The sequence below is a fragment of the Astyanax mexicanus genome, chromosome 13 (genome assembly GCF_023375975.1).
Source record: "Astyanax mexicanus isolate ESR-SI-001 chromosome 13, AstMex3_surface, whole genome shotgun sequence".
NCBI classification, from domain to species: Eukaryota; Metazoa; Chordata; class Actinopteri; order Characiformes; family Acestrorhamphidae; genus Astyanax; species Astyanax mexicanus.
The window spans coordinates 786,404-811,581 of NC_064420.1; the positions used below are offsets into that span (position 1 = coordinate 786,404).

The 25,178-nt window shown below is 33.9% G+C and overlaps 2 protein-coding genes across 3 annotated transcripts; both read left to right on the plus strand.

Moving 5' to 3' along the window:
• Positions 1 to 365: 365 nt before the first annotated feature.
• zgc:174906 (CARD and Death domain-containing protein) lies at positions 366 to 4,404 on the plus strand. Of its 2 annotated transcripts, none has more exons than XM_022677061.2 (4): positions 366 to 569; positions 1,375 to 1,743; positions 1,859 to 1,930; positions 2,672 to 4,404. In XM_022677061.2, the coding sequence occupies exons 2-4, from the start codon at positions 1,425 to 1,427 to the stop codon at positions 2,965 to 2,967; spliced, it is 687 nt and encodes a 228-aa protein (XP_022532782.2). In that variant the 5' UTR covers positions 366 to 569; positions 1,375 to 1,424; the 3' UTR covers positions 2,968 to 4,404. The 2 variants fall into 2 exon arrangements, with proteins under 2 accessions (XP_022532782.2, XP_022532783.2); XM_022677062.2 differs by having other exon boundaries at positions 372 to 569; positions 1,378 to 1,743.
• A 5,956-nt stretch (positions 4,405 to 10,360) lies between these two features.
• On the plus strand, positions 10,361 to 24,298 carry csad (cysteine sulfinic acid decarboxylase). The gene is made up of 14 exons (XM_022677063.2): positions 10,361 to 10,439; positions 12,095 to 12,249; positions 12,883 to 13,009; positions 13,566 to 13,656; positions 15,811 to 16,033; positions 16,986 to 17,065; positions 17,165 to 17,219; positions 17,442 to 17,558; positions 18,400 to 18,464; positions 19,378 to 19,459; positions 19,574 to 19,773; positions 20,725 to 20,776; positions 20,880 to 20,969; positions 21,820 to 24,298. Exons 1-14 carry the CDS (start codon positions 10,418 to 10,420, stop codon positions 21,991 to 21,993), a joined length of 1,533 nt encoding a protein of 510 aa, XP_022532784.1. The 5' UTR covers positions 10,361 to 10,417; the 3' UTR covers positions 21,994 to 24,298.
• The last annotated feature ends 880 nt before the right edge of the window (positions 24,299 to 25,178 follow it).

Here is a 25,178-nt window from a genome sequence, read left to right on the forward strand (position 1 = left end):
CTGGTGGAGTTTTACTTTTAACTAGTGTAAACAGAACTGTTCTAAACATCTAAACACCTACCTATCTCAATTGTACTTGGCTGGTGGTGATTTTCCTAAATAGACAAATTCTAACTATTTGTTTTTTTAGCACTTTAAGGAGTATTTAATGCTACTTTATATATTTTCTGTCAACAAAACGTATAATTTAAAGCATATTATATATTATAATTTAAAGTATATTAATAAAAAAATAACTTTTATTATTCTTACCTAATCTGAACATACTTTTAATGCTCTAAAGTGAACTTCCTTTTCACAGGGGAAGTCAGAGCGCTGGAGTAAATGTGTGTGTAATTATTCCTCCGGCCTGTTGGGGGCAGCAGAGAGCGAGCAGCGCTCTCACACTACACCCATCAGAGCGGGAGAAAAATAAACAAAAATAAAAGCGCCGTTTATTAAAACCGAATTATTCTATATTTAAACCGGTTCCTGAACCCGTTTACACTTTATTTATTCTCTTAAAATAGCGGAATGAAGATCAGCGTACTGAGACAGCCGTGTGTTGTGTTAAATCGCGCTGTGGAGAGGTAAAATCCCCCAGTCTCTCAGATCTGCGTCCGGATATAACTATGCTATGCTAAGCTAACCTATGCTAAGCTAAGCTAAGATAACTAACTAATTAACCTAACTAATTAATCTTCTGGGTATAATGTGAATTACAGTGTTTTTAAAAGTCCTGAACCAATAGAAAAGATCTAAAGTGACATTTTAAAACATTTTGAATTACAAAAACAATTAAAATATAGAAAGCAGCTAACATATCTAATATCAACACCTTCCTAAAATAATAATAATAATAAACTTATTTTATGGAAACAAATAAGAGAGCACTTAAAAACGATGAGATTTTAAAATTGAAAATTTTTGAAAACCTCTGGAATATAATCAAGAGGAAGATGGATGATCACAAACCATCAAACCACCAAACTGAACTGCTTGCATTAATTTTTGCACCAGGAGTAAAGGAGCCTAAAGTTATAAAGTTATCCAAAAGCAGTGTGTAAGACTGGTGGAGGAGAACATGATACCAAGATGCATGAAAAAAAAACTGTGATTAAAAACCAGGATTATTCCACCAAATATTGATTTCTGAACTTTATGAATATGAACTTGTTTTCTTTGCATTATTTGCATCTTTTTTTGTTATTTCAGCCATTTCTCCTTTTCTGCAAATAAATTGATGGAGAAACTGGGGTGCTCTCTTCATTTTGTCCAGAGATGTTATAGTTATTATGGCTGATTTAAAAATAAGCAATGGTTTAAGAAGATAGTTTTCATACATACATATATCGTTGTTAAATCTTAAACTATCATTTTCTCTTTGTGTTCCAGAAGGACTTAAAAAAGTGCTGCTCATTCATTCAAAAACAGCATAAGAAACCATGGATGGAGATCCAGCAGGTGGCACCAGACTCATCCAGAAGTTCAAGCTTAAACTCATAGATGCTCTCTCTGGAGATGCAGATTTTGTGCTCCAGCATTGCCACTCTCTCAGTTTACTGTCTGATCGAGAGTATGACCAGGTAAAGCCCGCCAACGTCCCGTCTGAGAAAGTCCGGGACATCTTGGATTACGTGATGAGAAAAGACAGCAGGCGTGTTCAGATCTTCCTAAATCTCCTAAAGAACGACGAGATGCAGGAGACGTTTTCTAAACTCAGCTTCCTTAAAGATCTTCCTCTCAGCAAACCACCGACTGCAGGTAACAGCATCAGCGCTTCTTACTGCAAACCTGGGAATGAACTAGTTTATATTAATATAATAATTTAAAATAATGTTTCAGTGATGTTAAATATTATATATATTTTAATTTCCAGAGAAAAGGAAGATGAAACGAGAAGAGACGATGTTGGAAGAAGAAGTGCCACCAAAGCAAACATGCAAAACCAGTAGGAAAATTACCATACTTTGATACATGAACAGAAATCGCAAAAAAAATCATTTGTGCCTATACTGCTGCATAAATGCACATGCATGCAAAGTGGAAACAGATCCTGTCAGGGAGGCATAATTTGGCTTAACACTGGTGCTGGTACTGTGTACTGGCAAAAAAGATGCATGAAATTTGATCTGACAGTACAATTGTATTTTTAATCAGGATATTGTGAAGGTAGCCGAATCATGGTCTGAATTATAAAAATCTCTAAATATGCGTTAGGGTTTGGAATCGGTTCAGAATCTTAGAATTTAGTTGTCAATATTTATAAAAATTTTAGCTTAGTATAATTTAAAAGGACATCAGAAGGTGTCTTCAAATGGTTTATTTAATATGTAAAGCATTTTGAATAAATCACAGTATATAATATGTAGTACTAACATACCATACTTGTTTATGCTCTCTTTTTTCTGTTGTCTTTTTCTTTGAGGTAATTTTATATAGCTTTTACATTCTGTACATTTTGGAATCATTTTTTAACATTCTGAACACATCTAGTACTTTTTAAGTTGTTAGCAGCTTTTTTTATAGCTCTTAAAAGTACAGTGTTTGCAAGGTACCTTAAATAATGGCATCAAATTTTCATAATAACCTATTTTTAAAAAAGATGTGTAAGAGTGAAGAACCTTTACCTTAAGAGAAAATTCTTTATACTATATTTGAGCCTTCGCTGTTTTCTGGCTCTTTTCTCCAGGCAGCAGCAGCAGCAGCAGGATGGTGACGGAGAAGCAGCTGATGTTGGTGTCTCGCCACATCGGGAGGAACTGGAAGGAGCTGGCCAGGGTGGATCTGGAGCTCTCCAGCACCAGACTGGAGCAGATAGAGGAGGAGAACCTCCACAGCCACAGAGAACGAGTTTTCTCCGCGCTGAGAGCCTGGAGCATGCGGGAGAGGGACCGGGCCACGCCCACCCGGCTCCACTCGCTCCTCACTCAGGAGGAGAACGCCGTCACTCCAGGGAGCCTAGACTTCCTGCTGGAGGAGAACTGAGCAGGTTCCTCAGGAGGAGAGCCGGTGTTGTGCCAAATTCAGCACCCCCGCCAGGAAAAGCACCCTCTCTCGGAGCGTATTTCTAAGTAAAGTTAAATTGCTTTTATCAAGAAGACGGTGTGTAAAATTCGGCACTACACCGGGTTTCTCAGGAGGAGAGCTGGGTTCCTCTCAGTCTCTCTCTGTTAGTGCAATTTAAACTTTAGATACTATTCAGTCTGCAGTGAATTACCAGCTTTTAGTTTTAGTAAATGTCTTTAGATTCTGATAATCTTGAACTTTCAAACCACAATTTGACCAAATTCTGATCCTGTTTAAATATTAGTATGTACATTTTTAAATATAGTTTTTGCAGTTCTTGAGATTTCAGCACCAAACCAGCTCCAGAATAATTGGTCTGATTGGAAATAGCATGCTAGAGGTTTTGAGCTTTATTTTGACTCTGAAGTACATTGAGACTTATTATTCTTTTTAATATTTTTCTTATTTTATTCTTTTGAAACATTCCATAAATACATACAGTTATTCAAACATATCTATTTTATTTTTATTTACTTAAATTTAATTCAATTTTAGCACAATACTTCCTAACATTCCTCTGGTTTTCCTTTCTCAGCCACAGCAGTTCACCAGGAAGTACTGTAGTTCATTTATGAAGCAGGACTTCATAATAAAAGCCCGTGTTCAGACTGTATTTGAACCGGATTTGTTTCTCAGATCTGTTGAGATGACTGTCACTGGTACTGTTATATGAAAGTGATCAGATTGGATTTGTGTATCTGAATGGGGTACACTGCAAAAAAACTATCGGCAAAAAAAGTACATTTAGACGTGCTTATATTAAGCAAAACGCAAAAGTTTTTTAGTGAGATTTCTTACCAAATGTCTCAAAATGAGAGAAATAAGATTTAAATCAAGCAAAAATCACTGATTTCTTGCCTTAAATATGTGAGGAATTGATTTGTGTTTTCTGTCAGTGTAAATAATCACGTCTTGGTGCTTTAAGACGTCTTTAAAAACGAGCTGAAAGAACCTGAAACTGGACATTTTTCCTCTGTCGTCTGCAGTCCTCTGCTGTTGTGGGTTTTTCTAAGGTTTATTCATCTTTCTGAGGAAATATAATATGAGATAAAGCAGGAGAAAGTGGAACTCGGTCTCGTGTAAAGAATGGAAGCTGTAATAAAGGTAATGAGTGAAGAAGAAAACTCAAACACTCAAATATAATGATATATTTAGTGGTTGGAGCTTCTGTGTAATGTTCTTTCAGTGTCTTGTTTCTTGTTTTTTTATACTTTTCTTTTGGAAAAATGTGTTTCTGAGCTATTCAGACTGTTAATAAGGGGCCAATGTCTCTCTTTTAATGACTTTTTTCATTTACTGCACAATTTTACTCTGTTTGCTTTGTTTAAAGAAATAAAACACTATTCTTGCAATGCATATCCTATGATTATTGTTTTTTTTTTCATTTTATGCAAATCTTTGTGCATAGTCATGAGATTACATTAAATTCGACTTTTCATTACAAATTAAAAAAAAAATTGTTTTAGCGTCTAACCAAAAGTGCAGTAGCAGCAAATGCAAAATATACAAAATATGAAAAATATAGATAGGTATGGATAAAAATTAATATAAATATGATATACAGATATAAGATTTACAGTATATTTTGCAAGTTTGTGAATCAGTTTCTCTGATTTTATTATTTATAGGTTTATGTTTGAGTAAAATGAACATTGTTGTTTTATTCTATAAACTACAGACAACATTTCTCCCAAATTACAAATAAAAATATTCTCATTTAGAGCATTTATTTACAGAAAATGAGAAATGGCTGAAATAACAAAATAGTCAAATAATGCAAAGAAAACAAAAAGTTCATATTCATAAAGTTTTAAGAATAACCCACCAAATGTTTTTTTAATCACAGTTTTTTTCATGCATCTTGGCATCATGTTCTCCTCCACCAGTCTTACACACTGCTTTTGGATAACTTTATGCTGCTTTACTCCTGGTGTAAAAATTCAAGCAGTTCAGTTTGGTTTGATTTGGTTTGATGGCTTGTGATCATCCATCTTCCTCTTGATTATATTCCACATTTATTTTAACCGTTCTCCTATTTTTTCCAGAGCTGTATACAACAGTATATTTGCAAATGCTAAATACTAAAGTTGCTTCGCACTAAATAAAGTGTATCAGACTGTTTTCTGTGTTAAATTTGATGAAAGTTTCCCACACAGAGATTACAGCTATTAATTGGGGTAATTGGGGGAGGTATTCTGATTAAATCTGAATCTGAATGTGGTTTATTCTCATTAAAATTCCTCTGAGAGCCGGAGCGGGGCAGAGCTTTTCTCCGGGAACCGCTGGCGTGAGCAGTGAGAGGGTTTACAGGGATACAGGCCTTTTTATGTTCCAACTTAAACAGTTATCTGCTGCTTCTATGGTGAACTTTGTTCTCTCGGTAAGTATCACGTTGTTTCACCCTGATGCATTTTCACCCGGGTTTTTCACCCTTGTTCACCCTTGTACTGTGAGCCAAGTAATCAGCCGGGAGGTGGGGCTTTGTACTATTCCGTTGCACAGTCATCAACCTGCCCCCCCCCCCCCCCCCCCCCCCCCCCGCCTGACTGTGTGGAAGATTTCCATCCTGCACTGTTTAACTCCTGCTGCAGGATCAGATACTGTTACACTGCAAAAAACGCAATCTTAGCAAGTGAAATCTTCTAAATTTAAGGCAATAAATCTTATTTTCTTCTCTGATAAGACTTTTTATCTTACTAAGCATTGTGTAAGTGTTTAAGTGATTATTTTGCTTATTTTAGGGATAATCATCTTAATCATTCTTTTTCTTTAGAATTTGTACCTTATTTTAAGTAATTTAAACTCAAAATAAACACAATCAAGCAGCAATCAAGTTATTCTGATTCTCGTGTCCAAAAACAGTGAATTTTGCTTGATTTAAGTGTTTCTTCACTCATTGTGAGACTTTGCCATTGCTTTTTATAAGAAATCTTACTAAGAAAATTTTGTTTACCCCATTGGCAGATTTTTTTTTTTGCTTAATATACATTTATTTGTCTTAATTTGCACATATTTTGTCTAGTTTTTGCCAATAGATTTTTTGCAGTGTAATGTTGTTCTGTAATCTGATTATTTTATCTTTAGAGTTAAAGTACTATTACTAAGCATTATTACGCTATATAGTGCAATATAGTGTGCTTGTAGCCATATATCACATACTTTATTTAGTGCACAATTGCAAAAACTAGACAAAATATATATAAATTAAGACATATGCTAATATTAGGCAAAAAAGCATTTTTTTCTTAGCAAGATTTCTTACCAAAAGCAATCACAAAATCTCAAAATGAATAAAGTAAGACTTAATTCAAGCAAAAATCACAGATTTTTCTGCCTTGAATTTGTACACAAGAATCACAATAACGTGACTTGTGACCTTTTGTGCTTATTTTGAATTTAAACTACTTAAAATAAGGTGAATATTAAAGTAAAACTTATTAGGATCATTATTCCTCAAAAAAAAAACTAAATAATCTAAAACGTACACAATACTTAATAAGACAAAAGGTCTTATAGGAGAAGAAAATACAAATTATTTCCTTAAAATTAGAAAATTTTAATTGCTAAGGTTTGTTTTTTTTATCCAGTGTGACAGTAGTGATGCTGTGATCGGTATCTTACCTTTGTCATTTTTCCCCAAAAATCCTAAAATGTATATGCAAAATCAATATCTATATTGGATACAATCTAGATATGCTAAAAAAAAAAAAAAATATATATATATATATATATATATATATATATATATATATATATATATATATATATATATATATATATATATATATATCACATACTTTATTTAGTTCACAATTTAAGTAAGACTTTTGTCTTTATGTATTTTTCTATTTTTAAGCAATTAAAGTATAATAAGCACAAAAAATTTTCAATTTTATCACTCTTTAAATATACTGATTAATAATATATATAACTACATTAAAAAATAGAGACTACAGAAAGACTAAATTCTTACTTAAATTGTGCACTAAAACTTACTTTAAGTGAATTACTGTAACAGTTGCTTTTTACACACTTTGCTAAAAATGTACAAAAGTATATTTGGAAGTATTTTAGAGGTATATTGAATTTCATTAAACTAAAAGTGTACTTCATAGCAGTCTATTTTTTCAAATACACTATATTGTACTTTTTTGTACATTTTATGTAAACATAATATTAATGTAAGTACATAAATCTGACATATATTTACAGCATACTTTAAGTACAATTAATTATATACTTTTTTTCACCAGGATCTTCATCATTTCTCCTCACTTTCTGCCTCTTTTTGGCCTTGAGTTCTTTTTAAGACCGAGCGTCGAGGTTAATAATTGATTTCCTGGTGAAAAAGACTGGAAGTTAACCAGTAACAGTCTTATCAGCTTTTACAACTTAATTTAGATTTTTGTCTGATTCATAATTCACAGTTTATTGTTTTATGAGCTAATGCTGGGACTGATATAGACAATTCTCTGTTGTTTGACTTGGATTCTGTTGAAACTTTCCAATTCAATTTCTTTATTACGACACAATTTCTGTGTTTGTTGCAGCCTAATATTTATTTGAGTGGGTTTATTTATTTAACCAATTTTTTTAGAGGTTGTGCACTAACGACCTTCTTTACCTTCCGACCTAGTTTAAAAATAAAAAATCTAATATTAATATATGTTTTATATATTCAGCTCTGGAAAAAATTAAAAGATCACTTCAGTTTCTGAATCAGTTTCTCTGATTCTGCTATTTATAGGTTTATGTTTGAGTAAAATGAACATTGTTGTTTTATTCTATAAACTACAGACAACATTTCTCCCAAATTACAAATAAAAATATTCTCATTTAGAGCATTTATTTACAGAAAGTTTTCAGAAAAGAGATCAGAAATCAGTATTTGGTGGAATAATCCTGGTTGGTTTTTAATCACAGTTTTTTTTCATGCATCTTGGCATCATGTTCTCCTCCACCAGTCTTACACACTGCTTTTGGATAACTTTATGCTGCTTTACTCCTGGTGTAAAAATTCAAGCAGTTCAGTTTGGTGGTTTGATGGTTTGTGATCATCCATCTTCCTCTTGATTATATTCCAGAGGTTTTTAATTTGGTAAAATCAAAGAAACTCATCATTTTTAAGTAGGATTTAAGTTGCAAAGGTTTATTAATAAGTTTTGCATCTCATCAAATCTATTTATCCGTTTAGTCCTGCTGGAAAATGAAATCTCCATAGAAGTTGTCAGCAGAGGGAAACGCTCTCCAAACCATCACTGATCATCAGTAAATTTTACATTTCATTTAAAGGAAATCAAGGGATCAGAGTCTGGAGGAAGAGTGGAGAGACACACAGTCCAAACTGCTCGAGGTCTAGTGTGAAGTTTCCACCAATCAGTGATGGTTTGGAGAGTCATGTCTGTCATCTGCTGGTGTTGATCCACTGTGTTTTATTATCAAGTCTAAAGTCAGTGCAGTTTTGTTTTCCCACAAAATCTTACAGCACTTCATATCTTACAGCTTCCCTCTGCTGATAACAACTTTTATGGAGATGCGGATTTCATTTTCCAGCAGGACTTGGCAAACTGCCCACACACTGCTTACCAAAAGTACCAATTGGTCTTATTATATAATATTCTAATTTTCTGACACACTGATTTTTGGGATTTCATTGGCTGTAAGCTTCATTAACAATAAAATAAATAAACGCTTAAAATAGATCACTCTGTGTTTAATATATAATATTATATAATATATGAAATAAAGTAACATTTTAATGACATTCTCATTTTTTGAGATGCACTAGTATATTTCAGTATATATTCCACTTGTATTTTCTATATAATGCAGAGAGACACGTTTATTCCACACAATCAGCTGTAGAGATGTATCACACTGTGAGGCTAATCTAAATGCTGGTAAGTGATTATTTAGTTTAGGCTTATCTTGATGCTGGTAACTGAGCCTCGATTGATTTCTTCTCACCAGACAATCAGGTGATTTCCTTTCTGTCTGTCTACATAACCTGAGTAGATAAATCACACGAAAACACATGATGGGACACTACGAACCAAAACGATGAGTGTAGCGATTTTAATACAATGAACGAATGCTTCCTTACCTCTTAAGGTCTGATCATGACTTGTGATTTGATATGTGATCAGTTTTTGGTGCTGTTGAGTCTATTTTTGCATTGATCACTGTGAGATGAAGTCTGTGGGGACAGCACCGTATCTACTGTATGTTTTCTGGACAAAACACAGCTCTGAAAAAATAAGAGACCACTTAAAAATGATGAGTTTCTTTAATTTAACCAAATTGAAATCTTCTGGAATATAATCAAGAGGAAGATGGATGATCACAAACCATCAAACCACCAAACTGAACTGCTTGAATTTTTACACCAGGAGTAAAGCAGCATAAAGTTATCCAAAAGCAGTGTGTAAGACTGGTGGAGGAGGAGAACATGATGCCAAGATGCATGAAAAAAAACTGTGATTAAAAACCAACCAGGATTATTCCACCAAATACTGATTATTTCTGAACTCTTAAAACTTTATGAATATGAACTTGTTTTCTTTGCATTATTTGAGGTCTGAAAGCTCTGCATCTTTTTTGTTATTTCAGTCATTTCTCATTTTCTGTAAATAAATGCTCTAAATGAACATATTTTTATTTGGAATTTGGGAGAAATGTTGTATTTTTATTTTATATAAAGCTATGGCATGATAATCACAATATAGAAAAGTAACAAATCAAACTGTGTTTAAAAACAGTTATCCACATATAATAGATATTAGCCAGTGTAAGTATATAATTTCTACAGCATTAGAAGGAGATTATCCTGGTTTTGTTGGAGTTACTGTTTCTGCTGCCCAGAGAAAATTTCTACTAGATTTTAGAGCATTACTGTGAGAATCTGTATTTTTCACGAATATTTTTTAATGTGTGTTTTTGAAGTGTATTTTTGAGGTCTATTTTTGCGGTGTATTTTTGAATTGTATTTTGCAGTGTAGTTTTAAGGTTTATTTTTAGGTCTATTTTTTGAGGTGTATTTTTCAGTACATTTTAAGGTGTATTTTTTAGTGTATTGGGACATTTTAAGCATACCTAAATATTGAATATATATTTTAATAAATATACTGTGCTGTAAATCGTAAACTGAGCTGTAATCCTGTGTAAATCAGTGCTATGTTTAGACAGATGCCTTACGGAGCTATAGTTGCACAGCTGCCCCCGCCCCCAGCCCGGCGCGTCCAATCAGACGGCGGTGCGTCCGGGCTGCTGGCTTCTGATTGGCCGACGCGCTGCCATATATGAGACTTCAAAAATATCAGGTTACATATAGAGTGTGTGAGGTTAGCGGACAGCGCGCGCGAGCACAACAATGAGTACAACCGTTTCTAAAGGTGAGGAGCAGCATGCAGGGGGTTTACCGGGTGCAGTATTGGGGTTTCTGTGGGTTTATTTTAGAGGGAGGGGGTTAATTTTGTGTGTTTGGTAAAAAATGTTCAGTACTGTTGAGTCTAGTTAATGACTGTGGGCTTAGCAAAGCGAATGTATCGAGATATGTATATATTTATATCATATTATATATATATGTATGTAAAACGTAGCTACACCTAAGCTGTCTAAAACAAATGACGTTTTTTATTTTAATCTTAATTGTGATTTAATTGAGTGCACGTGCGCGATGCCAGTGAACCCAATAACCCTTCCACTCTCAGGATGCAGAGTCTTTAAAAAAGCTTAACAAGCTAAAAGCTGTTTTTATGGAAGTTTTAATGGACTTTTAAAAGGTAAAAAGCTTTATTTCGACTAAAACAAGCCTGTGCAAAAGTTAGTAGAGCTTTTAAAGCAGGCAGCTCCTTCCTGCACGCGCTCCTCAACGTGGCGGTTCCTCCCCTTCACCGAGGCGCCTTGGTGACCAGCAGCAGCAGCAGGACGTGATGGACGGAGAAATGAATGGAGGGGGTGGAGCTGTCACTGTACCCTGGACCAGCCCCCAAAAAACACCCTTTATAGACATGCTGAGCTCTGTTTTAGGGGCTGTGTGCTCTTACATAACCCAGGGATTAGGGGAACTGCTGGAGATTCAGCCCACAGTAAAAATTAATCCTACTTTTTAACTTTTATCAAAGGTCATCTGGTTCCAGACTGGAAAAGATTACCAGAAAATGCATAAAAGATGCAGGAAACAGTGGAAAACTGACATGTGTAAAGTATCAGAGACCCAAACTTGAGTAAAAGTACACTAAATGTGCTCTAGCTTTAAAAAAGTTACTTGAGTAGAAGTGGAAGTGTTCTTTAAGCTCCACACTTAAATGGAAGTACTAAAACTATTGAACAAACAATTGTTTTGTACTTAAGTATTGCAGCAAATACTGTAACAGTACTGTGTTACAGAAAGTTAGCAGTGCTAAAGTCAGCAAGATCTTCTGGATTCCATTAAAACCCATTAAAAATAATACTCCAGTAGATACAGATACAGTATTTTAGTATTTAAGTACAGTAGTAAGGTAAAAATAATACTCCTGTAGATACAGATACAGCATTTTAGTATTTAGGGACAGTAGTAAGGTAAAAATAATACTCTACTAGACACAGATACAGTATTTCAGTAGTAAAGTAAAAAAAATACTCCAGTAGATAAACTGAACTAAAAACAGTTCTGTAAATCTAGTTACTAATGCCTAAAACTAGAGGTGGAACAAAATATCTATGTATTTTTTCTTAATGATACATTATCGATGTGGCTTTTAATATGAATATTCTAATAAAATTGTTGGAACTCTAAACTCCCTAATACTCGCTCCATAATTTGAATGACTAAAGTCACTACTTCAGAAACGTTCCACATGGTGGCGCTATAATCTAAAAATGAATAGGATAAAACTGCGGTGTTTTTTGCTTATTTAGGAGTTTTTTATCCATTTTAGTAACACAGACGCCGTGAAGTTTCGTAGAGAAATTTAAGTCTTGTTATAATATCGAGTTATCCAAAATCAGATGATCTGGAATTGGATTTTTCATATGTTTATATGTTTCTCTTCAAATCTCTCAGAGTGTAATATGAGTAATGGAGTGAATGGCGACCATCATGGTCCGGAGCCGGATCAAGCCGAGCTGAGCCGCTCTGAGGGGGAACTCTTCCTCTCTGAGGCTTTTAAAATAATCGTGGAGGAGGCGGTTCACAAAGCCACCGATGTGAAGGAGAAGGTATGATACCGCTACCATACGAGATGATGAATATTATAAATTATGTTTTAACATAATCACGATATTAACCTTCACGACAATAGTGCATAGAGTGAATAAAGGAAACTCTAAACTGTATTAGATGCGTGCAGCAACTGTGGTCATGTGACACAATGAGGCTGGAGGCAGAGCGAGGTAAAGCAAGGTGGAGGTCCACAGTGATAAAACACACACATATACTAAATTTTTCTACCAGTTTTACTGAAACCATCAAAATGTGACATTATATGTCACCAACAGAGGGTGCTGCACAGCGACGGTGTGCGCTAAAGAACCTAGTATTTTTTGGTTCCTGTTGCAAATGACTGTTCCTGGTTCCAGAACAACGGTTAAAAATTAGGTTCATGAACCAGAACGGTGCTAGTTCCACATCGGTGTGGAATCGTTGAATATTGTGCACCCCTAGCTACCATACTGCAAGCTCTTACTTCTTCTAAATTTTTATTTTTACTACTTTTAAAATTGGAAGTTCCTTGAGGAACTTTAGGGGCTAAAACTGTGGAAAGAATCTTTATTCTTCACAGTTTCCAATAGAAAAATGTATAATTCTGCAATTTTAGCATCGAACATTGCTTTTTACGTTTGCATCCTCAGGTGTGTGAATGGAAGGATCCAGAAGAGCTGAGGGCTCTGATGGATCTGGAGCTGGGAGAACATGGAGAATCTCAGCAGCAGCTGCTAAAGAGGGTCCGTGATGTTGCCAAATACAGCGTCAAAACCAGTAAGTGCTTAAATCTTTGACAATTTGGGCGACAAAAAGACTTCTATCCTTATTAGAACCAACTTAAAGGAAAAGTCCTGTGTAAAATGGACTTTTGCTGTAGTAAAACATGATAAAAAGTAGTTAACTTTGTTGAATAGCTCACCTCCACTCTCCTGCAGCTTTCTGAAAAACAGTAATTTTGTGCTTTTTACCAGCACTCTTTACAACGAGCGGTTCAATGCATATTTTGCCCTCAATAAATCACTTTTTACATCGATATCCAGACTTAAAGTAGCTCCACACCTCCTTGGTAGAATCCGGAGAGCTCAGACATTTAAAACGAGGCATTAATAACTTAAAAAGTGCACAAAAAGATTATTAAACACCACTGTTTACATCCTATAATACTACTAGCTTCAGCTCCGAGCGCCACCATCACTGTACTGATAATGACATAGACATATATATACATAGACTCCGCATAAATATTATTAAATATAATCAGGAGTCAAAATCATCAGAATCTACAGAATCATCAGAATTAAACCCTCAGTTCATTTCTTCTCCTCCACAGATCACCCTCGCTTCTTCAATCAGCTGTTCTCTGGAGTAGATTACCACGCCCTGACCGGACGCCTGCTCACCGAGACGCTCAACACCAGCCAGTAAGTGTGGCACAGTTGGCACAGTTGGCACAGGACCTGAAAAAGATATTGGCCCAATACTTAAGTATTTAAGTAGTGAGGGAAAAAATAATACTCCAGTAGATACAGACACAGCATTTTAGTACTTAAGTACAATATTGAAGTTAAAATAATACTCCAGTACATACAGTCTCATAACTGTGTAATTACACATTAACAATACATGTAATAACAGTTTAATAACTGGTAACGTAAGCATTATTACAGATTAATTACAGTTGTACAGGTTTTATAATTATGTAATATAAAATATGTTGTCCATCTTTCCATAATGAAATCATAATAATTCAGTATTTTTAATATTTAAAAACAATTACAGCCCTAATTACATACCACACACAAGCTTTCTAGCAATATAAATTTATATTCAAATTAATCTGCATGAACATTATATTTACATTAACATTACATGTGAAAATGAACAGACACTATACCCTGTTAAACACAAGTCAAGATAGATAGATAGATAGATAGATAGATAGATAGATAGATAGATAGATCAGTGTAATCAGTAGCTATACTGTTATTATATGGATTATATGGATTGTCAATGGGTAACTACAAAGTTATTAGAGACAAATCATTGCAATTTGTTAAATTAAGCTATTTAACAGATTTAAAAAAGTTTAGAAGCCTGTCTGTATATTGGATATTAAAATTATGAGGGGGAAATATTCACATTTTAAAAATAAATTTTAAAATGAACATTAAAATTTAAGATATAAATTTCATTGGGAAAAATAGCATCGAAAATAACGTGTGCATTAATAAATATATTATTATTATTATTATGTGATAGTGATAAGGCATGGAATCAGCTGTATTAAAAAGCACGGCGTGACGCTCGGCCTCGCTGCATCTCTAAAATTTTCCATTAAGCCGTGTATCAATGATTGTCAGATCACCTCACTCCCTCAAGGTTATCAAATAGCAGCCTGTGATAATCAATCAGATCTGCAGCCACTGGCCACGACTACCTGAGGATCTCGTGCCAAGTGGATGGAGCAGGTTAAGATATACACAGTGATCTGAGCTGAGAAGAACTTTCTCAGTTTTAGAGGAAACCTGAAAAAGCTCCACGTTTTCCCAAGATGCCGCTCCAAGGGTGAGTTCCACACAGAGCGGGTGATGTGGACCTTTACTGAAATCAAGAGCGTTCAAGCAGTAAATCTGGAACTTTAGAGATAACCAGGATTTTTATTGCGTTATTCTTTTATATTGCAGTTATTTATAGCTTTTTTGCACAATACTGTGAGTAAACTGGAGAAAATTGATTGTAAACTACATTTTGTTAGTTGTTGAAACACTAACTTTAGAATAAATGCAAATAAAACTCAATGAATTTAACCAGAAGGACATTTAATTATGAGAGAAAATGTCAAATTACATATTAAAAGTCATGAAATTGTTTTCATTTATGTTTAATCTGGATTTTTCTCTTAAAATATGTACAGCCATATTTTACAGCCTCTGTATTACTGATACTGATAACTGATTCATTATCTTTTAGATTGAGTGTGTAAAAAATTATATATTATATATTTTTGCAATATTTGCTTAACCATTTCCACTCATATTTTAAGGCAGCATATCCACTGTTTAGTTTGGTAATTTAATAAGAGGTATGGGCTTAATTTACCAATATTTTCCAATACATTTTGTTCTTAGTAAGATTTTCAGTTCTTTACAGTTTAATTGGCCGTACAATTGAACCCTGTGGAACTCCATCATTTACAATAACAACAGTAGTTTCTATTAGCATTAATAATAATAGCAGAATAATTAATCTAGGGTTTAAATATGGAAAAGCCATGTTGTAGATTCACTACTAGTCTACTACTCCCTATTCCCCCACACTCCTGTTATTCTCCTTTGTCTCAAGCTTTTTCTCATTATAGTCTCAGTATTAATACTGCATTTATAATAACCAATAATCTATCATTTATAATGTATAACATTTATAAGGACACACAGAAGCTCCAGTAGGTGGTAATTAAAGAGTTTGGTTTGATTATGGTGGTACATATATATTTTAAAGTTTTAAAGAGTGTGAGAAGCTCCGCTCTATTTCATTGGCTGATGGCGGATGATGTCACAGCCTCTGATCTCTCTCAGGTACACGTATGAAGTGGCTCCGGTCTTCGTTCTGATGGAGGACGTGGTTCTCCGTAAACTGCGCTCTCTGGTTGGCTGGTCCGAGGGCGACGGCATCTTCTGTCCCGGAGGCTCCGTGTCCAACATGTACGCCATGAACATCGCCCGGTACTGGGCCTTCCCACAGGTCAAGACCCAGGGGCTGTGGGCTGTCCCTCGCCTGGCTGTGTTCACGTCTCAGGAGGTAAAGAACTTTAACTTCATCCAGGATTAATATCTCTGTATTTCACACTTCTACTCTACTCAGTGATAAAACACCAGCATCCGGACTGCAATTAAAAAAACATTGCGTCGTTCAGTAGCTCCTCCATTTCCACTTGCTTGTCCAAAGTGTAATTACGGTGCGCAGCAGTGGACAAATAGCTATTTTATTAAAGGTGAGGAGACGAAACTCAGAGATGTGCGTCCGGACGGGACTAAAATTACCGGAGGAGCACGGAGTTCAGAGAAAAACAGTAGATAATTCAGCCTGTAATTTTTATCTCAGAGGACGTCTGAAAGGGCATCGAGGGCAACATTTACAAAAACAGGGACTGACATAACAAAGAAAATAATAACTAAATTTATTTATTTTAAAATAACAGTGAATAAAAGATAAAAAAGACAAAAATAATATAATATTAATAATTTTAATAATAATAAAACTTGGTTCAATTGATCAGAAATTAAATCAAAAGAAGATAAGATTAATACTATGAAAAATAACGGTTAAAATTAAACTAAAACTAACTTTTACATAGTACAATAAAAATACCAATAATAAAATAATAATAATAATAAAAACTTGGTTTAATTGATTAGAAATTAAATCAAAAGAAAATAAGATTAATACAAAAAAAGGTTAAATTAAGCTAAAACTAACTTTTACACTGTATGATAAAAATACAAAAATATATATATATAATTATAATAATAATTATTTAAAAAATACATTCCAATTGCAATGTCTGAAAAAGAAAAATGAAAAAATGAAAATTATTGTATTTTTTTAAAAGGGTGTCGGTGGTGTTAAATGTTCTTTCAGTGACAGTAATATTGTTTATAACAGGTATATAACAGTTTTATCATCCAAACAAAAATATATATTGTGACAGTTTTAGTTAATGTTTTTAATCTGTTTCTTTGGTTTTTATCAGAGTCATTACTCCATGAAAAAGTCTGCTGCGTTCCTCGGGATCGGGACGGAGAACATTTATCACGTAAAGGTGGATGAAAGGTACGTCTCACCTGAACGAGACCTTCACTGGTCTTTACTGCATACGCCCACATCACCCGCAGCCCACCTCAACCTTCTCTAACCTCTCTGTACCCACAGCGGCAGAATGATCCCAGAAGACCTTGAGGCTAAAATTGTTCATGCCAAATCACAAGTACATACATTACCGCCTTTTTCTTGGTGACACACTGAAGCATTTGATTAAACCATGAGAATTTAAGAGCTTTAATGTTAGAACTTCTCGCTCAGAGAAGCACTAAAACTGAAACATTAACACTAATAATATATTTTCTGCTGTTTTTTGCCTCAGTTTTGAAGATTCTGATGTATTTCCTGGTTATTAGAGCTTGACATGCTCTTACCTTCCCCTTTACAGGATGCAGTGCCGTTCTTTGTTAACGCCACGGCTGGAACCACAGTGCAGGGAGCCTTTGACCCCCTGAACCGCATCGCTGACATCAGTGAGAGAAACGGCATGTGGATGCATGTGGACGTAAGACTCGCTCACACCTTTATCACATAGTCGTGCATCATTCTATCATGCTTCTCTATGGGCGTAATGAATGGGCTTTTCCAGAAAATAAAATCGCCCCTATCACATTCTATGATAAATAACTTTTTTCAGAGTGGTTCAGTGGCCTATAGTGCTGCCACTATGATCAGGAGATTGCTGGTTTGAATCCCAGTCATGCAGATTGCCATCTTGGGGCTTGCTAAAGCTCTGAGAGAGCACAATTGGCCTTGCCCAAAGACTTAAGACTTGAGAAATGACTTGGTCTCACGCCCAAAGGCTTACACCCCTATGTTTCAATTTTTAAAACAAGGCGTAAAACCAAATTTTATCGTTGTGCTTTTGTATTTTATCTGCTAAATATTTTTTGCTGTTCTGGAAGAGGTGTTGTTAGTTTTTCTTTCTTGAATTGTAAGTATACACCACTTTGGTTATAAATGTGCTTTTGGTTTATACATTTATTTTTACCTAATTTACATATATTTTGTCTAGTTTTTGCCAATGGATTTTTGCAGTGTTGACACGGAACACCAAATATGGGCGTAAGCAACATGACGCTGGCTGCAAAATGAGGACGTGACTACAGCAGGTCCACGCGAGCACCAGAGTGATGTAATAATAGTGAACACAGTGAACCGGGACGTGATTGGACCTGTTGATGTAACGTTCCTCTTGCTGAGAGAATTCTCAGCCAGATCAGCAGATTAATGCTGCTGCAGGTCTGAACTGGTCCAGTATCAGAGCTGAGATTCCTAAACGTTGAGCAGATGATCAGGTTTTGTCCTGAAAACTGTCTTTTTTCTGTTTTTTTTTTTTTTTACAGGCTGCCTGGGGAGGGAGTGTGCTGTTCTCCAAAAAACACAAGCATTTACTTACAGGACTCGAAAGGTATCTTTCACTTATGAGGTCATAATGTCTCTGTTTCATCAACTGCTGTGGTTTTCTTGGTCTGTTGGACCAACATATATTACATAGTACACCAGTGACGACTTTCTTCTTCAGGACATTCCAAACAGTTGTTCTGGGTATGAAACAGCTGCTTATTTTTCACCCATAGAGTCTCACAGCTCTCTGGTTTTCATGTTAATGGTTACTCCAATAATATAAAAAATAAATAAATGCTCAGTCTGTAAAGATAAAACCCGAAACAGTGTTCACCAGACAGTCACATGTTCTAGTACTTTTCAGAATGTGTGGGTTCAGACAGAAGGTGCATAATCTTCTGAACTGTGCGTTAGATTCAGATGTAAATACCTGGTAATAAAAGCTGAAATGTTATTTTTTAGTGTCATATTAATCTTTTAATATGGTTTTAATGTTCCAGTACTCTTATAGGGGACTGTATTCTGTTTTTGATGCATTTTTGTATATTTTGTATTTATTTTTTTACTTGTAATTTCATGTTTTTGTCTGCCAGACTGCCAAAGACAGTTTTCCATTTAATGCAAATTTAATAGACAGTAAAGTTTTTTATCTTATCTTATCTTATCTTATCTTCATTGAGTGGTCAGTTGTATTGGAATCTGCACAGTAAGGAAAACAGTTTTCTTGTATTATGAAATTCCTTCTTTTCTCCTCACCTGGTAAAATATAGAGAAAACACATAAAGAAAAAAGACAAAGAAAAATACAAAATACGTCTCAATGCCAGCTAGTGGTGCAGAACTGACCAAAAATAGCATTTTAAGAAAACGTCTGGTTTCTCTGAGTAAACAAGTCAGTGGTAAAGTGTGATTTTAGGCTAAAATAGAAACACAGAATAATCTTTATATAAACTTTTCCTCTTTTGTGTTTTTTTTCAGGGCGAACTCTTTCACTTGGAATCCACATAAAATGCTGATGGCTGGACTTCAGTGCTCCGTTATTCTGATGAGAGACACAACAGTACAGGACTTTAATAATAATCAAGCTGTTTAATATAAATCATGGAGTAATAAAATCATTTCTAGACTCTTATTTAAAGCTCTTATATCTGTTTCTTTTTCTTTATTCTTTCAGAACCTGCTGATGCGCTGTCACTGTGCCAACGCTACGTATTTATTCCAGCAAGACAAGTTCTACGATATGAGTCTGGACACCGGGGACAAGTCCGTCCAGTGTGGACGCAAAGTGGACTGTCTGAAACTCTGGCTGATGTGGAAAGCTATAGGCTCCCAGGGCCTGGCCAACCGCGTCGACACGGCTTTTGCCAACACGAGGTATTGATTTTTCATTTTTCATTTTCATTTTTTAACATAATTCCAATCTTAGTTTTAATAGTTTTAATGTGAGAGTTGTGTTTGTGTCTTTACATTAAATATTCATGACAAACTGACCAACAGAAATGCTCCAAAATGACTTTTTACACTGAATAAGACCCAAAAACCTATTTCATGCATAGATGTGATTACAGATGCTTTCAAGAATGTGGCAAAATGCATTTATTAATGCACTGCAACAGGGGTGAAATGATGCATCGCAAGGGAAAATTTGCAATGTGCATTGCAGATGCATTGTTTGAACACTAGAGGTCAGAATTACGCTAGAGCAGGCTGGAGAGCCAGTGGGCGTAAGCAAAGAGCAGAGGATATGTCAATCCTTTTAGAGTTAAGCCAATCACACAACTGCTTTTTTATGTCAATCACTTTTTTTAAGCCAATCAGCAGGCAGAGTTAGCTGTCCATCATTATTTGCAGAGTGTATCGTTACTCCCCTATTGTTTAGAATTATTAAATAAAAACTATTAAATAAAAATATTCTAATTCACAATATATTGCAAGAAAATCAAAATAATGATTTTTAACTCATTTATAAGTGATTGAAACTACTAATATAAAATAATTTAATGTTAATGTTTACACTTAAATACCATTAATAAATGCATAAGAAATATGTGCATTGTTTGATGTTTGCGCTCAAGAAAAAAAAATGCCTTAAATATTATTTTTTCCATTAATATTTTGAGCAACCAATTATTTTTTTTAAGAACTGAAGATTAGTACAATAAATAAAAAAAAAAGAATAATAGAATAGATTTTTTTTTTGTTTTGTAATTGTTTCGTTACAATAAAATTAAAAGATCCAAAAAAGTATAATTTGCGTATCTGTATCAAAAATAAAAAATGAGATATCTAATTCTCATTTGTTTATTTCTCTCCCGGCTGCTGTAGGTATTTTGTTGAGGAGCTGAAGAAGAGAGAAGGGTTTCAGCTCGTCTCTGAGGTAAAATATTATATATATATTTATTTTTCTGATAGTGTTTATTATTTTATATTTGAATGTTGTATTAAAATATATTAAAATACATGTTTTTGATTCTCCACAGCCTCAGTTTGTGAACGTCTGCTTCTGGTTTATTCCTCCCAGCCTGAGAGGAAAAGAGAACAGCGCTGATTACCAGGACAAACTGGCGAAGGTTTTTATACTATTTAAAATCTGCAGTAATTCAGATTATTCAAGATAAATTAGTGCTTAATTAAACTGGTAAAAGTTGGATTTCCTTCCCCCAAAAAAAGTCGGCCATGATCAGATTATATTATCAGAATAGATTTAATTCTCATATAATCTAATACATATTTATATATTTATTTTCAGATTACCGGTACACAGAAATCACTCACTTTTTATTTACCTGTGTCTGCTTTTTTTGTGTAAATTGGCATTTAATGAAACCTGAACTCCATAAGAAATATAAAATTAAATTAATAAGATTCATTGCTGAGCATTTAGTATGGAGGATATGATGTCACTAATGATGTCAAAAGGTTACTTCCTTAAAGGGGCGGGGTTATCCAGAGATGACAGGGTGGATAGAAAATTCTTGGATGTGATTAAATAGCTGAATATTTTTAAAATACAAATAGCTAAATAAATAATTAAAATGCCAAAAATATTTAAGACAAATATATATATATATATATTTTTTTTTTATTATTTCATACTAATACTAAAGTCAGACTATGATGAAGTGTTAAACAAACCTAAATACTCTGATGAACTTATCCTGTACAACAGAGGGAACTCTCGCTCCTTTCCTAGGGTGGTCCTGATGAGTGCCAGTTTCATCATTATAATGCTTTAGATGGTCTTTGCGGGACTGCACTTGAGAATACTTTCAAAGTTCTTTAGACTTGTATTACAGTGTTTATTAATATGTAAAATGTATTGTTTTACAGTGTTTTAACCCCACAAAAGTTATGTTCTATAGATATTATTGATAATAGGTATTATTAATATGTCATATTGTGCCTCTGTTTGGTCTCCAGGTGGCGCCGCTCATTAAGGAGCGCATGGTGAAGAAGGGCTCGATGATGGTGGGATATCAGCCTCTGGACAGCAGAGTAAACTTCTTCCGCATGGTGATTCTCTCCCCCCAGCTCACCCACAGCGACCTGGACTTCTTCCTGAACGAGACGGAGAGGCTGGGGGAGGACCTGTAGAGGCTCCGTCCTGTTCACTGGCGTCCTGCGTATCGTCTCTGTCCAATGAAAACACTCCAAATCTCCAAAACAGCAACTTTACAGGAGAGCGAAAAAACCTTGGAAACTTTCAATGGAAGTCAATGTAAAAAGAGTTTATTCCAGGTCATTTTGAAGAGTTTCTATTGGTCCGTTCATCAAGAAATTTTGGCACAGAGTAAGAGACAGTTTGTCTGTTCAAGTTATGGAGTAAACTAAAAATCGACAAAAATGAAGATAAGTGTTTTTCATTGGACAGCGACCATATGATGATGATGATGATGATAGATTTGGGACCACTGAGTTAAAAGAACTGTAGAAACTGTTTAGTGAAGGATATGATCCACAGAGGAACCCTTAGAGTTTACTGTCCTCCAATACTCAGCTATAGTACACTAAATTACTGTGATTTCAGATCACAACCACAGTTCTGTTCTTCTTAATTCTGATTCATCTTCTTATTTTTATTATTCCACTGTTTTCTTTTGTCCGGTTAACTCGGGCCACAATTTTCAATATATCAACTTTCAACTCTAAAACGTATAGAGCTTTTTGAACTTACGAAAAACTTACGAAACAACATTTTTTTGGCCGTTAAGAATGAATGGGGAGCAAAGGTGCATGTCCATGTGTTTTTTTTTTTTTTTTCTTTTTTTTTTTTACAAATTTTCAGATATAAAAACATAGCGTACTTTCAGAAAATATGCTGATCGAACCGATACAATGTAGCAACACCTTAGAAACCACCACACATACCATAGAAACACCTTAGCAACCACATTGCGACACCATAGCAACCACCATGGTGTCCATCTTAGGAACCTTAGGAACAGTTTTAGGTTTTAGCTAGAACAGCAATAATGTTGTTCAGTGTAGCATTATATTTTTCTAAATGAATACTAATAAAATTAATATTTAGTAGAATATTCAGTACGTTAAACAGTATATATGCTATATGGACATATAATGACATGAAAATATATATAGCTATTTAGATAAAAAATATATAAATATAAAAATAACAATTTAAAAAATATTTTTGTTTTTTTGTGAAGTTTACTCTTACTCATTTCTGGTTAAAACTCTCTATATAATGTGTTTATATAATGCTATACTTATTTTATGAGTTTTCCTTCTTCTTTATATTATATAGACTCTCTTCTACCCATCATCTATTTATCTTTTATTCTGTCCGTCCACTGCGCTAAGTCTTACTGCAACTCTTTCAGAATTCTAAAAAAATATAGCCTATATAGGTCAATTTATATTCATTTATATATTTCTATTGTAATATTACTATTAAATAACGCCAAACATGACATTTAAAAAAATATATGAATAAAATAAAGATGTAGTTGATTATTAATAAGCACAGATTTATTAGTAGTGGATTTATATGTATTTTTTTAAATATATATTTTTTACAGTTACGTCCTTCTATAATGAAAGGGATAAGCAGTGAATAAACTCGTTTACAGTAGTTTAGTGTGAGATCAAACCAAGTCAGGGTAATTTTTATACTTAGATTTAGACCTTAATTTATTGTCCGTATGTAAAACAGTACAGTAGAGTATAATACATTAAAAAATAAAAAATAACTAAATAAAAAAATAAATTACAAATTAAGAATTGTGATAGATGGAGATATAAATTGATTTCTGTACCTCTTTATTCTACAGTAAGACTTTAAATAACCTTCCAGATGGGAGAAACTGATCTGGATTAGAAATGATAAATAGTCCGAATAGTTCTAACAAAACTCACTAATTTATTATTCAGCTGTGTTGAAAGATGTGTTTTAAGATTTGGAAATATCTCAAAGCCAGCTCACCAGATATATTATAATAATATATATTCTTAGGTGAATTAAATATTTATTTATTATATATATGTTGCCGATGCCTGAGACAATATTTTTGACTTAATATGTATTTTTTAATTATTCTCATGGCTGAAAAAACATGCAAAGCATTACACTGAAACGTTTCCCCCCAAATTTCCCACTATTTTACCACCATCAAAAATAAATATAAAACTCAAAATACATACGTAGGTTAACTAGTGGTTAAAATAAAATAAAAAAATGACATATGTTGTAGAAATTGCAATTCCTCTATCCATTCATCACTACTGTAACAATAAAGAATATATAATAACCTTTAATTGTCTTTAACGCTGTTTTTAAGGGCAGTATTTCAATGATGTAAACACATTCATTTGTAAGTTAATTTTCATTTGCAAAGCAAATTACAGATGTCATATTTACAATAAAAACATTTCTAAATCAGTCGTATATTGTGTCCTTTTTGTTTTTGTGCCTGCAGTTATTTAATCAAACAGAATAAAAGCTGTGTATTCATCTCACACGTGCTCTTAATTCATTAAAACACACACTTTACGATGCTGAAGGGGATTTCAGAATATAAATATATAATATATAATAGATCCGTTCAACTTCCAAAAAGAGCATGCTGTACATTTGGGGTTCTGGAAAAATTAAACTCAGTACTGAAATCAATGGATATATTTTAAAATATACCAATGACATTTGAATACCATAAACATAATTAGTAATACATATTAATTATAAGCATGGTTTTGTACATATTTCTATAATATAATTAATTAGATTATTAGAGTTGTTTTTAGCTGTTTGGCTCCATTCACACCCATTCATTTTAGGCTCGCTCGCGCGCTCCCTCTAGCGGTGCAGTATGTTAAATAAAAAATAAATAAAATTAAAACATTTCACACATGTAATGAAGGCTTTGTTTATGTTGTGTTACATATGTTATATATATATATATATATATATATATATATATATATATATATATATATATATATATATATATATATATTATTAGTCAATAATTCTTTCCTTCTTGAAAGAGTAAATGTACAGCAGTGGTTGTATCAAAAATATAGAAATATAAAGTAAATTAAACGAACTGAAAACAAAAGCTAAAAGTTGAAAAAAAAAATATTTTTGCTGTGGTTTCTGGTGGTTGGTGTGGTAGGTTTTGGTTGGTGTTGGTTGGTGGTAGTTGCTGTGGTTGCTGGTGGTAAGTGATGGTTTGTGTGGTTGCTGGTGGTTGGTGTGTTAGGTTTTGGTTGGTGTTCGTTGCTGGTGGTTGCTGTGGTTGCTGGTGGTTGGTGTGGAAGTT